Source organism: Pagrus major, chromosome 14 (assembly GCF_040436345.1).
Source record: "Pagrus major chromosome 14, Pma_NU_1.0".
Taxonomy (NCBI): Eukaryota; Metazoa; Chordata; class Actinopteri; order Spariformes; family Sparidae; genus Pagrus; species Pagrus major.
Genome location: NC_133228.1, coordinates 15,702,880 through 15,717,522, shown reverse-complemented (window position 1 = coordinate 15,717,522; position 14,643 = coordinate 15,702,880). Strand labels below are relative to the sequence as shown.

At 40.2% G+C, this 14,643-nt stretch overlaps 1 protein-coding gene across 1 annotated transcript in view; it reads right to left on the bottom strand.

Moving 5' to 3' along the window:
• cacna1c (calcium channel, voltage-dependent, L type, alpha 1C subunit) overlaps nt 1-14,643 on the bottom strand; it is a 183,143-nt gene that overhangs the window by 34,443 nt on the left and 134,057 nt on the right. The window contains exons 11-18 of the mRNA XM_073480377.1: nt 8,480-8,570; nt 5,117-5,143; nt 2,128-2,288; nt 1,879-1,952; nt 1,569-1,720; nt 1,068-1,269; nt 845-965; nt 393-507 (exon numbers count right to left, since the gene is read on the bottom strand). Coding sequence (XP_073336478.1) covers nt 393-507; nt 845-965; nt 1,068-1,269; nt 1,569-1,720; nt 1,879-1,952; nt 2,128-2,288; nt 5,117-5,143; nt 8,480-8,570 — 943 coding nt within the window. The remainder of the gene's footprint in view (nt 1-392; nt 508-844; nt 966-1,067; nt 1,270-1,568; nt 1,721-1,878; nt 1,953-2,127; nt 2,289-5,116; nt 5,144-8,479; nt 8,571-14,643) is intronic.

Sequence of the window (14,643 nt, the reverse complement as noted above, 5' to 3'; positions counted from 1 at the left end):
AGACATTTAATGATTTGTGCCGCTGAGGGGAACACTATCTTCCTCAGCAGCACTAAAATCTCACATTACCATTGCTGACAAATGACCTTTATAAGCAATGAGACGCTAAAATTACCCAATAAAATTGGTTTAGACAGAAAAGCAAAGCAGGCAAATGTCAGCCTCTTTTAAAAACCTAATAGTTCATGTTCTAATTGTTAAGCATTTTTAGTCCTTTGATTTTAAGGTTCCAGTATCAGCATACTTAAATGCCTCTGGGCATTGCTGACTATCTAGGATACTGAAAGCTATAGCTCTCTCTCGATGTTCCCACTCCCTCCCTCCCTTGCTCCCTTTTTTAGTCTTTTCCTCAGCTAACTGTCTACCCGTCTTTCTTTTTCTTTGTACTTTACCTGGCCAGTTTTTTCCTCTCCTTCTCCTCTTCTTCTTCTTTCTGGGCGGATGTCAAGCTCTCAGCGTCTGCCAGATTGTCCACAGCGATGGCCAAGAAGACATTCAGGAGGATATCTGTTCAGAGGGTTTGAAGTTAAGGATGTTGCTGACCCATCAGATCATCAGTGTGGTTGGCTGCAAACAGTCCGGGTAGGATAAGTGAATGGTTAGGGACCTTTCTACAGCTGAAAGACACTGAACGCCAAACAGCTCGGGCAGACATACTCATTGAACCCTGGCAAACAATTTTTGCGCTCATGAATGTATCCCCATGTCAACATACCCTTCCCTTCTGCTTCTGTGTCTTAGATACAGATTATAAATCAGATCACTCATCACTCCTAACTCTCTTCAGATCCATACTATGCTGATGTGTAGCTACTTTATTTAGGGCTCTGTTATGGAAGGATACAGTTTCCGCAGATGAAGAGGATGATGAAGTAGATGCAGACCAACATTCCGGGAAAGGACGGACCACCGTACGCCATGATGCCATCATACATCACAGAGTTCCAGTCCTCACCTGTTAGGATCTGTGGAGGAAGAAATAAATGGAATAAAAATGACAAAAATCATGAAGAAAATCGTATAAAAACCAGACCAGACCAGACCAGGGGCATTTGCAGCATCATTACCTGAAACACTGTAAGCAGAGACTGGGGGAAGTTGTCAAAGGTGCTGCGTCGGGTCTCATCAAAGTTGAATTTCCCTCCAAAGAGCTGCATGCCGAGCAGGGAGAAGATGATGATGAAGAGGAAGAGCAGGAGCAACAGGGAAGCGATGGAGCGAACTGAGTTTAGCAGGGAGGCCACCAGGTTGGACAGGGAGTTCCAGTATCTGGGGAAGAGACATCCAGTTAATATTTGGGTAAAGCAGATAAATTAATATGTATCAGTCCCAAATACACAATGTACTTGACTTATATACTTGTGTTTCCCATTTCTTTCCCTCTTTTTCCTCTTGAGTGCAAGATTTTACATCCTGAGGACATTGGTAATAAAATAGCTGCGATTGTCTTTCATTGTCCTGTACTGCAGTAGGTGACATTCAAACATGAGTGTGTGGAAGGACAGAGAAATGCACACTCTTGTCTGCAAAACTCTTCAAAAATTGTAAGTAAAAATTTCTATGTTAACCTGGTTATTTTGAAGATTCGCAGCAAGCGTACGCAACGTAACACAGAGATGCCGAGAGGAGACATGATCTTGGTTTCCACCAGAATGGTCTCAAGAATTCCTCCACACACGACAAAGCTGTCAAAGCGATTGAAGAGCGAGACAAAGTATGCCTGTGGAGAGTTAAGAGAAAAGAGAAACTTAAGTAAGTAGCTGAAGTAGCAGGCAGAGGAAAATTGCATTACACTTTTCTTGACAATCTTGCTAAAAATACAGTCTTTTCCCAGATAACTAATTTTGAGGAAAAATCCTGTTACTGTTGGCAACCTACCTGCAGACCCAGACTGTACATCTTTAACAGCATCTCACCAGTGAAGAGTGCTAGCAACACCTTGTTAGCTATGTCTGAGGAGGAATAAAAAAGGAGAGGAGTGAAAGGAGTTGGAAAAGGAAATTAACAGTGGGATTAAAAGGGACAAGGCAATGCAAAAAGGTGAATAATTTAGCTATTAACTGAATGAAGAGAGGTGATTTTGTGTGTACATAAATGTACTGTATGTGTGTGGGTGTGCTTATGTACCTTGTACATCGGTTAACCACTCAGGCTGCTTGTGATGTTCAGAGGCGATGGTCAGAGTATTGAGGAAAACCAGGAAGATGACCAGCCAATAGAAAACCTGTGATTTGACCGCTGCCCGGCACTTTCTCCTACAAAGCCTGTTCCACCTCCGCGAGTATCGGCTGAAGAAGAAGAAGCAAAGATTGAGGGGGAGAGATGGAGAGGTAATGAAAGATGGGAGACAGAAGAGGTAGGGAAAAAAGGAGAGAAATGTGGCGGGTCAAAGAGAAAAGGGAAGGTGCAGAGAGAGAGTGGGGAACAGAGAGCCAGACAAGGGAGAAAAGTAAGAGGAAGAGCAGAGAAGAAATAAGAGAAAACAAAGGATGATCAACAGAAACAAGTGAAGAAGAGAGTAAAAAGCAAACAGCGGAGGAGAGAGAAGACAAAGAAAGAGTCAGTTAGTCTGTCTACAGGGTAGTGATGACATCAGCCTTTGGCCCGTGGTTGTCTGTTGTTTGAGAGCAGAGCTGTAGAAAAGTTAGTCATCCTCAAAGACATTTCACACCAAGAAAAAGCCAGTATGAAGAGCTTTGTTGCAGAATGAGACACGCACCATTTGAGGAAAAACAAAGTGATTGAAGGCACAAATTTATACTGAAATGTGTTATATTGGGATTCATACTTGAAGGGAAATTAATGCTTCAAAAGAAGTGGTTCATTTTAGTGTAACAAACATTTTCTTTCTTTTAGGCAGGTTAACATGTTGTTAGATGTACACAAGGTGTTTTGCACTTTTCTTGCCCTCTACTGTTGAAAATAAAAGTTATTGCTTTTGGTAATTGCCGGCTTCACACCTTGCACTCACATCTCTGTGAACCAGTCCACTTAAATCATGACATTTTCTTTTTGAACGCCCATGTACCAAAGATTACATAACTGAATTTTCATAACTGTCCTTTTGAATAATAATAATAATTAGATTAATCAAAAAACCTGAAGACAGTCAACCTTGCTTTTGTTCTAATTATGAAGAAGCAGAGCAGCATTGGCACAGTAGGTGGACAATGGCAAAATGGCAATGTGTAATTACAAGAATTTGCTCCAAATTACCTTCAAAGTTAATAAGGAGACAATAATTAGATAATGATAGACTGCCTTAAAACAAAGTGAGAAAAATAACAATCTGGATACTGCTATGGTAAACATTCTACCACACGATTCATAGTGACTTAAGTTAAGAAAAGTATTTATACATCCAGCTGTGTTAAAAATTTCTGATATGTGAAAAACTGCAGAACCACCATTAAATCTTCTGTTGAGAAACTCAAAATTGGCAGTGCAACGTTTGACACACAGTCCTAAAGATTAGAGGACCTTCGGGTTGTCTCAGTTTCTTGAGACAGGTTTGCTTGAAATTGGTTCACACTGGATTTTAGTGTTTAAAGGCGACAGCTTGATAGCTAAGAAGAGTGCCTCTCTATGACCTTGGCACAGTGGATGTGATGAGGTTAGTGTAAGGGTTGTTGTCAAGCTGACAAGCTGACGTGTTGAGTTGGCTTCTCGCCACAAGGACTGTAATAAAGTACCAACCTGTATAATGACAGAGAATGACCAGAGAGTGCTTTTCATTCATCACAGACTAATTGGCTTTGATTTATAACAACTAAATGATTAAAGACTCTGACCGTCCCAATCAAGTATCTCCATTTTTCCACTGTCTGTTGTGTCCATCCATTATTTCTCCACTAGCTGTCATGAACTGTACTGTATCTGAAAGGTTCTCTTGCTCTCTGCCTATACAAAAATGATATTTCAAGTGTCTTCTGTTTGAGTGTGTGTGAGCTGTTTAGAGTCAGTTATGGCACACAGCGGCTTTTGCCATGATGCGCACACTGAATGTTACATGAGACACAACTCACAACACGACACAAGCGGACATGCATTCTTACATCGAAAGACATGTCTTTTTTTTTATATCTGTGATTGTAATATATGAAAATATATTATTTGACCTTTCATAAACAGTCATTTTCTGTCCCTATTGAGGACAATATAATTTTCTTGTTCTGATGGTTTGGGAAAGAAATTTACTTGCTTTCTTGTCAAAAGTTGGATGAGAAGATCAAATCCACTGAAATATCTTAATGCATTCATGCTGTGCCGGAATAATGGGAAAAATGAGCTCCCAACTGGGAAAGTTCCTGTCTTTGACGTCATTTATGTGGACGAAAGTAAATGAAAGTAATTTGTAATATGGTATTAGTTATTAGTTATAATACCCAGATTAGTTAGAAATGTTATTTATTAGCATTGACCCTGAAAGCAAGTCATGTAAAGCAATACTTCAGTAATTTTAGGGAATTTACTGGTGCATTAGCAAGTCTGCCACCCAAATATTGGAAACAACATTCAACATGTTGTTTTAACGCTCTGAGTAATAAAATACAACACATCATCTTTGCAGCATCTATATTACAATTTAAAAGCTCATGAACACACGATAGTTTGAAGGACAACTTCCCAACTCAGGGAAAAGACCATCAAAGGAGCAATGAAGTCACTGTATTATATGAAGCTACAGACAGCAGGTGGTCAGCTTAGCTTAGCACAAAGTCAGGAAATGGGAGGCAGCTAACCTGGCTCTGTTCAAAGGTATCAAAGACTCCAGGAAGTTACTGAACCCAGCCAAGAAATAGTCTGGCACATAAACCTCCCAGGTCGTGTTACCTTTGGACACTCTCCAGTCTTTGTGCTAAGCTAAGCTAATGAATTGTATCGATCTTCTCATCTAACTCTTGGCAAGGGAGGAAGTGATTTCTCAAAGAGTTGAACTAATCCTTTAAAGAGCAAGGCTATCTATTGCTTTATCAGTTTCTCCATGTGTGCTTGTGTACAGGTGTGCACAAGAAACACACACACACACACACATCCAGCGACTGTACAAATACCACAGCAGTAGAGACAGTAGAGCAGGTGAATTCAAAGACAATGGTAAACAACATGTACTAACCTGAACTTGGATTTGGAGATCCTATTTCTGGAACACAGAAAACAGAATGGATTATACACACACACGTAACACACATATAGACAGGTACACAACATGACAGGGGTGATTTGAGAGGGATAAAGGGGAAAGGCTTCCCTATTATCACAAATTACAACCACCGAACCTTTCTTTTGAACAAATCACCCCCTGCAAACATATATACAGTGGCATCCAGTCAAAGAAAAAAATCATCTAAGTTTGGAATTCCTCCAATCAGCCCTGGTGTGAACAAAACACAATAATTATGAGGAAAATGTCTGTTGATTGTTCACCACTGTAACAGCAAAAGGTACATACATATAGTACTGAGGACAAGAGAGTATGGAAGACATTGGAAAGAGAAGAGAAGAGAAGAGAAGAGAAGAGAAGAGAAGAGAAGAGAAGAGAAGAGAAGAGAAGAGAAGAGAAGAGACGAGATGAGACGAGGAGAGAAGAGAGAGAAGAGAAGAGAAGAGAAGAGAAGAGAAGAGAAGAGAAGAGAAGAGAAGAGAAGAGAAGAGAAGAGAAGAGAAGAGATTTACAGTCTCACAGGCTGAGTCCGTTCTCTCAGCCAAGGATTGTTTAATGATAACCAAACCCATTGCACAAAATAGTGGCCAATGTGATGACCACATTAAATGATGTACTGGTTAGTGTCTTTATGTCTTTATGCATGTCTGTTACATTTAAATTTCACTTTATTGCTTCCATATTAATTTTGAGAAATCAAACAAATCAAAGAGAGCATAGTTGTATCACATACAGTCGTTTTGAGCAGCTGTGTACTGATTTGTCTATGAAAGCAGATGAATTGACTGACCCGCTGGCTGACTGGCTGACTGACCGACTGACTGGAGCAATGAAATGACTCATTGACTGACTGAACGAAAGAAAGAATAAAATGACTGACTGAATATGGGGGCTGACAGTACACGAGTCTCTTCTCTCCATGTGTCCGTCTCCATTATGAGATCAGCGGGCACGGGAGTAGCTCCTACCCGGAGGTCTGTCTATATAGCAATATAAGGAAGACCTGACAAACACTAAAAGTCTCAAGTTTTATTGCCATAATAGTGTGAGCAAATGCCCCTAGCCAAAATCGTAACAGTCTCACTGAGGAAACGGGAGGAATCACATTTCCAGTGTTGGCAAGGTTTACTAGACATTTGTTCAGATTACAGAGAAAGTCACTTATTTAAGTAAAACCTAAAAGTGCATGTGTAAATTCTGGAGCTCCTCTGTGGATAATAAAAGAGGAGGTTGATGCTGTAGACCTGCACATTTTATGCAAATTTTGGAACCAAAATAGATTTATTTTGCAGCCATTTTAGAAATCATGAATGAGAAAATAATATCCTATGACACAACAAGATGTATTTTGGTACACAAGTAGATAATATGTGATATATCTAGAACATCGAGTGATAATTTTGCCAAATATTTGATCTTTAATACCTACAATGGCTAAGTAAGCACGTACGTATGCAAACTCTACCCATTGATGAGAATGGTGAGATCCATCCAAAAGCTCCAGTAAAAACTAGTAAGTGAACCATAAGTTGAGATTTTTCTTTGAAACACATTATTAAGTTGCTGCAATTTCCCTGTATAGTAGAATTGCAACAATTAGTTGATTAATCGATAAGTCGATTAACTAACAACTGCAACAATCTTGATAATTGTATAATAATTTCAGTAATTTTTTAAGCTAGAAAGGCAAATATTTGCCGGGGCCAGCTTCTTAAATGCAAGGATTTGATGCTTTTCTTTCTTATACATGATTTAAAATTGAACAGCATCAAGTTCTGGGCTGTTGTGGACATTTAAGGATGCCACCGAGGACTCTGGGGAATCCAAACAGGCATGTTTCACTATTTTCTAACATTTTAAAGACAAAATAATTAGTCAGTACACCGATGAAAACTGAGATACTGTTTGAAATATCCTTTGTTTTGAGGTGTTTTGGTCTGACAGTGGACAAATAAACACAAACAACATGAACAAGGACAAAGTAACAGATGGACAGCAAGAGTACAGATAAACAACAGTGTGCCATCCAAGTGTGCCTACTAGCTTTACTGTTCCTCTGGTCAAGAGAGTTTAAATTCACCTCTAAAATGCCTATTTTATACAGTAACTTTCTCCAATGTGTTGTATTGTATTGTCTTGTATTGGGCTACATTCCCAGTTATGAACAGTTTTGTATGTAGGTGTGTTTGCTTTTGTGTGTTGAGGTGGGCCCGCTTGGGTCACGGCTCCTGTGTGGCCTTGAGTCTAAGAAAGAAAGCAACGCACTTGTTTGAATAATGTAAGAAATGAAAGGAGAGGGGGGAGGAGGAGCGAGTGAGTCAGCTGTTCGTGAGCTCCCACAGGGGAGGAGGAAAGCACTTCACCAGAAAACACACGAAGGAGAGAGAAGAGTGATGGAGAGAAGAAAAGGAAATAAAACTGAAGATGCTGCCATGATAGATGTCCTGCTTTTCTACTTTTTTTGGAAGTCCCAAATGATGGTCAACCACTTGAGTCAACAGGCACTTTGACCATGTTCATTTCTTCTTCTATTAAACAACTTATATAACGCGTTCAGTTAAGAACCATGTCAACGACCAATTCAAGTACTTAACAAGTTTTTCAAATTCTTTTGACACATTCTGGGGTCCTGTGATACTATGATGTTTGAAAACCCATTATAACCCGAGTAAATAATCTTGAAAACACACAGTGTACAAATGTAAACCTGTATTTCATTGAAAAAAAAAAGGACTTTTAGAAAATACAAATGTTTTCCCTTGGTAGAAATTACATATTCATGATATAATGTTAGAAATTAGCTCAAAAGCAAGATTAAATATATTTCATTCTCAATTTTCGGCTAAAAAAGAAAAAAGATCCAGACACTTCAGACTTCACAGTAGTTGTTTGGTTATAGTAGACTACAAATAAATAACAAGGCACAGTGGTTTAGTGTAGGATCAATTCCTCTTAGCTCGACCTCTGTCTCATCAAGGTCACAGACTTTGGGGATCATTTAATTGGCTCTGAAAATAAAAAAAGACCTCCCTCGTCCTCCTTTTCGAAATTTGATCCATTTAGACTATGATGACAACCCACTCTAGTCTCTTTTAAACAACATCAGTGCATGAATTCTTCCAAAGCTCAGTGAGCTTAATGAGACAGAGGTCTGGCTTTGTGAGACCCGACAGAGCCAGGCTAAGTCGCTTGTAACCATGGCTAACAACGAAGTGCCAATGCAGGAAGGTTTCAGGAGAGAGTTCATCCTCGGGACTGACAGAAGGTGACTGGAGCAGGAGACGAGGTGTGTATGAGAGAGGGCTTGTTACTTACGCTAGCCGGGTACAGCAGGTCTCCCCCTCCACGTCTCCCCCGGGGGCGTTGTCTGTGTTGACTGATTCATTCTCACTCGCTGGCATGCTCACTGAGAGAGAGAGAGGAGCAAAGGAAGAGAGGAGGAGATGACAGATGTAGAAAGAGAGACAGAGAGAGAAAGATGAAATAACAGCAAAATGGGTTGTACATCCTCACTTACATGATTCTACTACGCACACACTTGAAAGCTACAAAGTGCATCCAGTATTGAGGAGCTGCAGTGGACCACTGAGTCAACCACTAAAAAATTTTGATTTCTATACAATTAAAAAACAATCTTGCCTCAACTCATTATGTACTAAGCTACCATAATAGCAATATTTACCCGTTAGGAATCCTGGGACACAACCTCTGTAACGGCTATTAGGATGAATTTCAACTTCTAAGCTGAGGGATTGCTCAACTCTGTGTGAATTAAATCTTAACAAAACCCTTCTGTGGTTTTACAGCCCAGGGAGATTCAAAGAAATAACATGCTGTAGATTTTGGTCTTTGGTCTGCAAACTTTTTGGGGGATGTTGGAGCTAAATTGCAGCCACGGTTGAAAAAAAAACCTTGAAACGCTTTCCTATTCAGTCTTCTAAACTTTGAGCCAGCTGTGAGAGCTTTAGCAGGATTTATGACAATGCAAACATCTGAAAATTAATCCCCAGCTCCACAGATTCTTTTTGCTGATGTGTAAACAGGTAGGCTGAGTCCAATCGTTTCTTGTTTATGAAGCCACAAGTAGGCTGGAAATGTGTCCTTATTTGAAGACAAGTGTAATGATGTGTGAAGATGGAGGGATGAATACCAAGAAGATGAAGGCAGATATTGCTGTAGAGGAAGGACATGAGTAATATGAATTGTCAGTGTTAAAAAGGAAAAAGAGGGAGAATAAACTGAAAAAATGAGAAATGGGGTTGAGGGTAGGGACTGATGGAAACATCACAGGAGGTATGGATGGAGGAAGAGGGGAAAAAGGAATGAATGTGGGCATGGCTGGTTGAGAGACTGATATGAAGTGATACATTGCTTTTTATTGCTTCTGTCACTCTTTGCCTGCCTGCGGGAGAGAGCTGCACTCCCCTCACTGTCACCTCAAACACTTATTGTAACACCCTCTGGGTACCAGAGTCAGACGCTGCATAGGAATCTCAATGCAACTTGTGAAAAAGTAAGATTAGGCAAAAGCAACTCTTGCAAAACAACTCTCAGCATGAAGCCAAGGAACATGATCAGCACTTAAGATGAGAGGGTAAAAAATATATTAATTCCTCAAAAATGAAATGAGAAGTACAGAGTTTATCATACAGTTGTGCATGCAGTTTCTAATAGAAATTTAGAGATCTGCCTGAAGTTTCATAGAAAACAATACAAACTGTGGTTGTTGGTTATGTACATGCAGAACTATATGACCTGGAATACAGATGAGTAAATAATGCTGTGCCAAACAAAAAAAGCAATCAAGTAAAGCAAAGAAAAATCAGCAAGCAAAATCTCTTAGCATGCAGTCAGTCATCCCAAGCTAAAGAGGGCTGCAGTCAACGAGCCATTCCTCATTCCAGGTCCTGACTGTAAACAGAACAACTAGATTAAAGTGTTGGTCATGGGCTTGGACAATAACTATATTTCCATCAAAGTATTTTTAAGTGCATTTTAAAGTATCGCATGAGAAACTGCATAATTAAAAAAAAACCAAACAAACAAAAAAACACCTAGTTGACATATAGACGTAAAGACAACTAATGACAATAGCATTCAGATATCATTTTGTGGAACAACCTAGTTGCCAGGGCACATTGGCAAAGGATGTTCTCTTTTATTTCATAAGCTGACTTGTAAGCACTTAGCTAACATAAGACCTCAAAGTAAGTGAGAGCAGTAAGTGAACAGCACATTTTGCCACATGGTTGGTGATGGATGAATTCTGTGTTGTTGAGATCAGGATGGTCTCTCTGAACATTAAGGCCTCTGCTGTTTGTTCCCTCACCTCGACACGTGAAACCTGCTGCTACGCTACTCAGTTAAAAGCACCCGGGGCCCTCCGGTCTCTCCCGAGGCTAAAGCCTTTCAAATATAAAACCAGCCTGGTGATTTCTCCTCAATGGAGCTCTAAACTAGTTTAATACCTATTGTTAGCGTAAACCCTAAAGACCTGAGACACAGTGAGAAGGAAGGAGATGAAGAAGGAGAATAGGAGGGAGAGAAATGGAAGGAGGGAGGAACAGAATATGGAAGACAAGGAAGGGTCACACTTTTTTTTACACAAAAGAGGGATACATTAATTCTTACCAATGTGGCATTAGTGAATGTGTTAAAACATTAAATAATAGCACTGAAAATAAGAAACTCCTCCATAATGTATTGGAAGGAAAGTAAAATGATTCACTACAGTGGCCTTTGGGAAACAAAAATGTGTGTATGTGTGTGTGTGTGTGTGTGTGTGTGCGGGTTTGTGCGAAAAAGAGCGTAATTAAGATAATAATCGTCCATACCATCATCTCCAGAAGTCATTTTCAGATATTTCAGGAAGTCTGAATTTTCGATACCAAACTGATCAAAAATGACTGTCAATTCACTGTTCAAATAATTGTCTAAACTTTTGAAATAAAAGGTTTTTCATGCAGTTAAAGGTACGCTATGCAGGATTTAAAAAATACAAAAAAACCCCTCTCAATCATCAACCATGTCTGTATCTACAGAGACCTGTACTCTATCTCCTCTCTCTCTGCTCTGTGAGCTATTGGTCTGTGTGTCTATTTGACCAAGGGCGGTGCTCAGATACACTTAGACACAGAGTAGAGAGGTAAACAGCGGAAAGGGGTGAATTGTGCCTGAATTCACACAAAATCTGCATTGTGGCACCTTCCTGCAGGGTTGTGCGGAGGTTGCTTTACAATGTAACTGCCGAGAAGCAATCAGAAAATACTATTGAATTTCTCTGATTCCCTCTGTTCTCTGTGACGCCACTCCCTCTCTTCATTCGCTCTTTAGCTAACCCACCTGCTTTGGCTCTCAGTCTAGTTGAGCCGTGGAGGAGGAGCCAACTTTGAATGGTTTGTTTTCAAACAGCAGCCGACAAATCCTGCATAGCATACCTTTAATACAGTAATGTAATATTTTGAATTTTAGTCTCCAGTGTTTTTCACCAGGCAATTGTCAGATTCTATTAAGAATGATTTAAAATAACCCATAAACATCTTATTAGCATGTAAATACTCATCAATGATGTCAATAAAAAGAAGTACCAGTATGGCAAGTGCCTGGTGAAAATCATTAAAGGCTAAAATTCTAATTTTAAAGCCATCTCTTTGCTATCTTTTATTGTCAGATCTAATGTGGCTAGCAAGAGTGCAGGGGAATTTTAGGGAAAGGGAGGAGAGGACTGTGACATCACAAATATATTTAGTGAAGCACACTCCAGTTGTTTTCTGTGATGACATTGTCCTCTTGGTTTTTTTCCCCCAGAAAAGTCAGGCAAATGCGAACCGTATCCTTTCTTACGAACCTATAAAGGAACACAATGGCTGCATCTCAATACAGAAAGTTTCCTCTCCTCATCTCCTTATTTCCTGTACTGACAGTTCTCCCTTTTTCAATTAAACATAAATAAAAGTTGAGGGCCATGAAACATGTTAAAGGTTTTAATGCAATGAAGACATGCAATATTGCCAGCAGCAGAGATTGTTATTGGTGGGAAAACTTCCAAGTCTGTACTGCGAGAGAATATTAATTTACATGGCCTTGAGATAAGATTTCTATTCAACGGAAGGTGTAAAAAAGGGGTGAGGAGGACAATCAGAATAAACTTCTTTACAGTGTCGAGAGGCAGCCAATGCCCCCTTTAGCATTGAAGCTCTGGAGGGGGCAGAAAAGATGCAGGAGAGGAGAGGAGAGGAGAGGAGAGGCGAGGAGAGGCGAGGAGAGGAGAGGAGAGGAGAGGAGAGGAGAGGAGAGGAGAGGAGAGGAGAGGAGAGGAGAGGAGAGGAGAGGAGAGGGGAGGAGGAGAGGAGATGTGAGGAGAGGTGAGGTGAGGAGAGGAGAGGAGAGGAGAGGAGAGGAGAGGAGAGGAGAGGAGAGGAGAGGAGAGGAGAGGAGAGGAGAGGGTGCAGTCCGCTTGCATCTCTAGAATCACGTTTTCCAGTGAATCTTTTACTAGTGTTGGACCATGCAGACAGACGCACACGCCTTACGAAGGAAAGCCGCATTTTTCTTCACGGCTCCACGCAGAGACGGAAAACGATGGCTCTTACCTGGGGGACAGAGAGCATGGCTCAGCAAGACAAGCACACACACGCATGGATACACACAAAAAGGCATTCACAATCAGCACAAATGCGGAAATGGACACAAACTGTAAATTCAAACACAGATGATCACACGTACTCGTATTGGCTCTGATGCCATAGAGTACATTATCTGTTGCAAGGACACATGATTGCTTCTGTTAAATGACATTCTCTCTTTACAGTCACACCTATTACTCAATCTATAACTATTACTGCATTATCCCCTCTTGTCCCTTGCAGTAATTCAAGTGTATTTCACTGCAAGACTTTGCCATCACATGTGAACTCGAACATTCTCACTCTCTACAGTAAAAAGAAATTCAAGAACAGAAAGAGAGACAGAGAGAGATTGAGAGAAAGAATGAATTCAATGGGAGGATTCGTATTCTCGAAAGCTGAGTAAGTCAACATTTAAAACACTAAGCACTACACAGTGCAATACATTTTCTCATCCTATTCTCTATTCTCCCTCTTGGCCAACACAACAGCTATTGTTTCCTTTCCACTTCACCCCTTCCTCTCACACTATTTCCATCACTGTGAGCCTGAGCATTCATCAGCATGCTCCTCCATACTGGGGTCATCCTATTGTTGGATTCTGCTCATTCTTCCAGTGATTCCGCCGTGATTTTCATGCATACTTGTACAGAAGCAGAAGTAAAGAAAAAAAACCAACTGCATACACAGATACGTAGCGTGAAATATAGCAAACATTTAGTACACAAATAAACAGCTACACACACTTGCACTCATAGAGTAGCTAGTCATACAGTTATCAGTTAAATTAACCAATGGATCGTTTAAGCTTTGATTAAACTGCAGACGATAATGATAAACAAGTACCACCATTTTCAAAAGCACACAAACACCAAACAGCCCCTGCAAAGAGGTCTCACATTAGTGTTAAACATAGAGCTGGAGAGAGAAATATAAAAAAAAAAATAAACATGTAGGCTACACATGCAAACAGAGATGGGATGACGATTGACCAGATATACACATAGATTTTAATACAAAATACTGATATAATTTTACATTTTATGACCACCGTTATCATTATAGCCCATAGCATTTACACCTGTTTTTATGTTTTTGTTTTCAGTAGGGGTTGTCTGGTGACCTGGAAAAAGTTGCTCAGGAATATTTATCCTCAGGGTGAATGCACATTATCGTGGCAGAGGGTAGAAAAGTTTCATCGTGGGAGACAGAAAAACAGACGGCCCAAATACATTGTCCAAAGTATGCCGATACTTTAGTTTGAAAAAGGCTAAATGTTCAGAGAGCTAGCGCAATGAAATCTACACTTCCAACAGATATACTGACACATCTGTAAAATGAACAATAAAGTAGTCTTTTTAACTATGTTTTAATAATGATTAAAAACTCCTATCTTATCGATCCAAGGTAAAGCAAAGTAGTCCTGACATGTTTCTGCCCAGCCACATCCTCCACATCAGGTTCTGAGGTGTTCCCTTCATAGATGGGACATGTAAACCCTCCAGCTAGGTCTTAAGGAGGCTGTTGACCACAAGCCCTTCAGATCTTATTTCTTATTCATTGAGATTTATCAAGATCATTTCAACCAAAGTAATCATATGATTACATTTTGAAATTATGAAAACACATGCCCGATTACGACCGAATACACATAGACACACAAACACAAGTCACAGACACACACGACTCGGAGACGCACACATACCGTCCTGAGAGTCAGAGGAGTGACTGAACCAGGCAAGCTTACTGGTCTTCTTACCCAGGTGGGCTGGAGACACTCCTACCACAGACAGCAGTGGCAAGACGCCAAAACAAGACGACAGCATGCGAGAACAAGATGACAGAGGGTGAGAG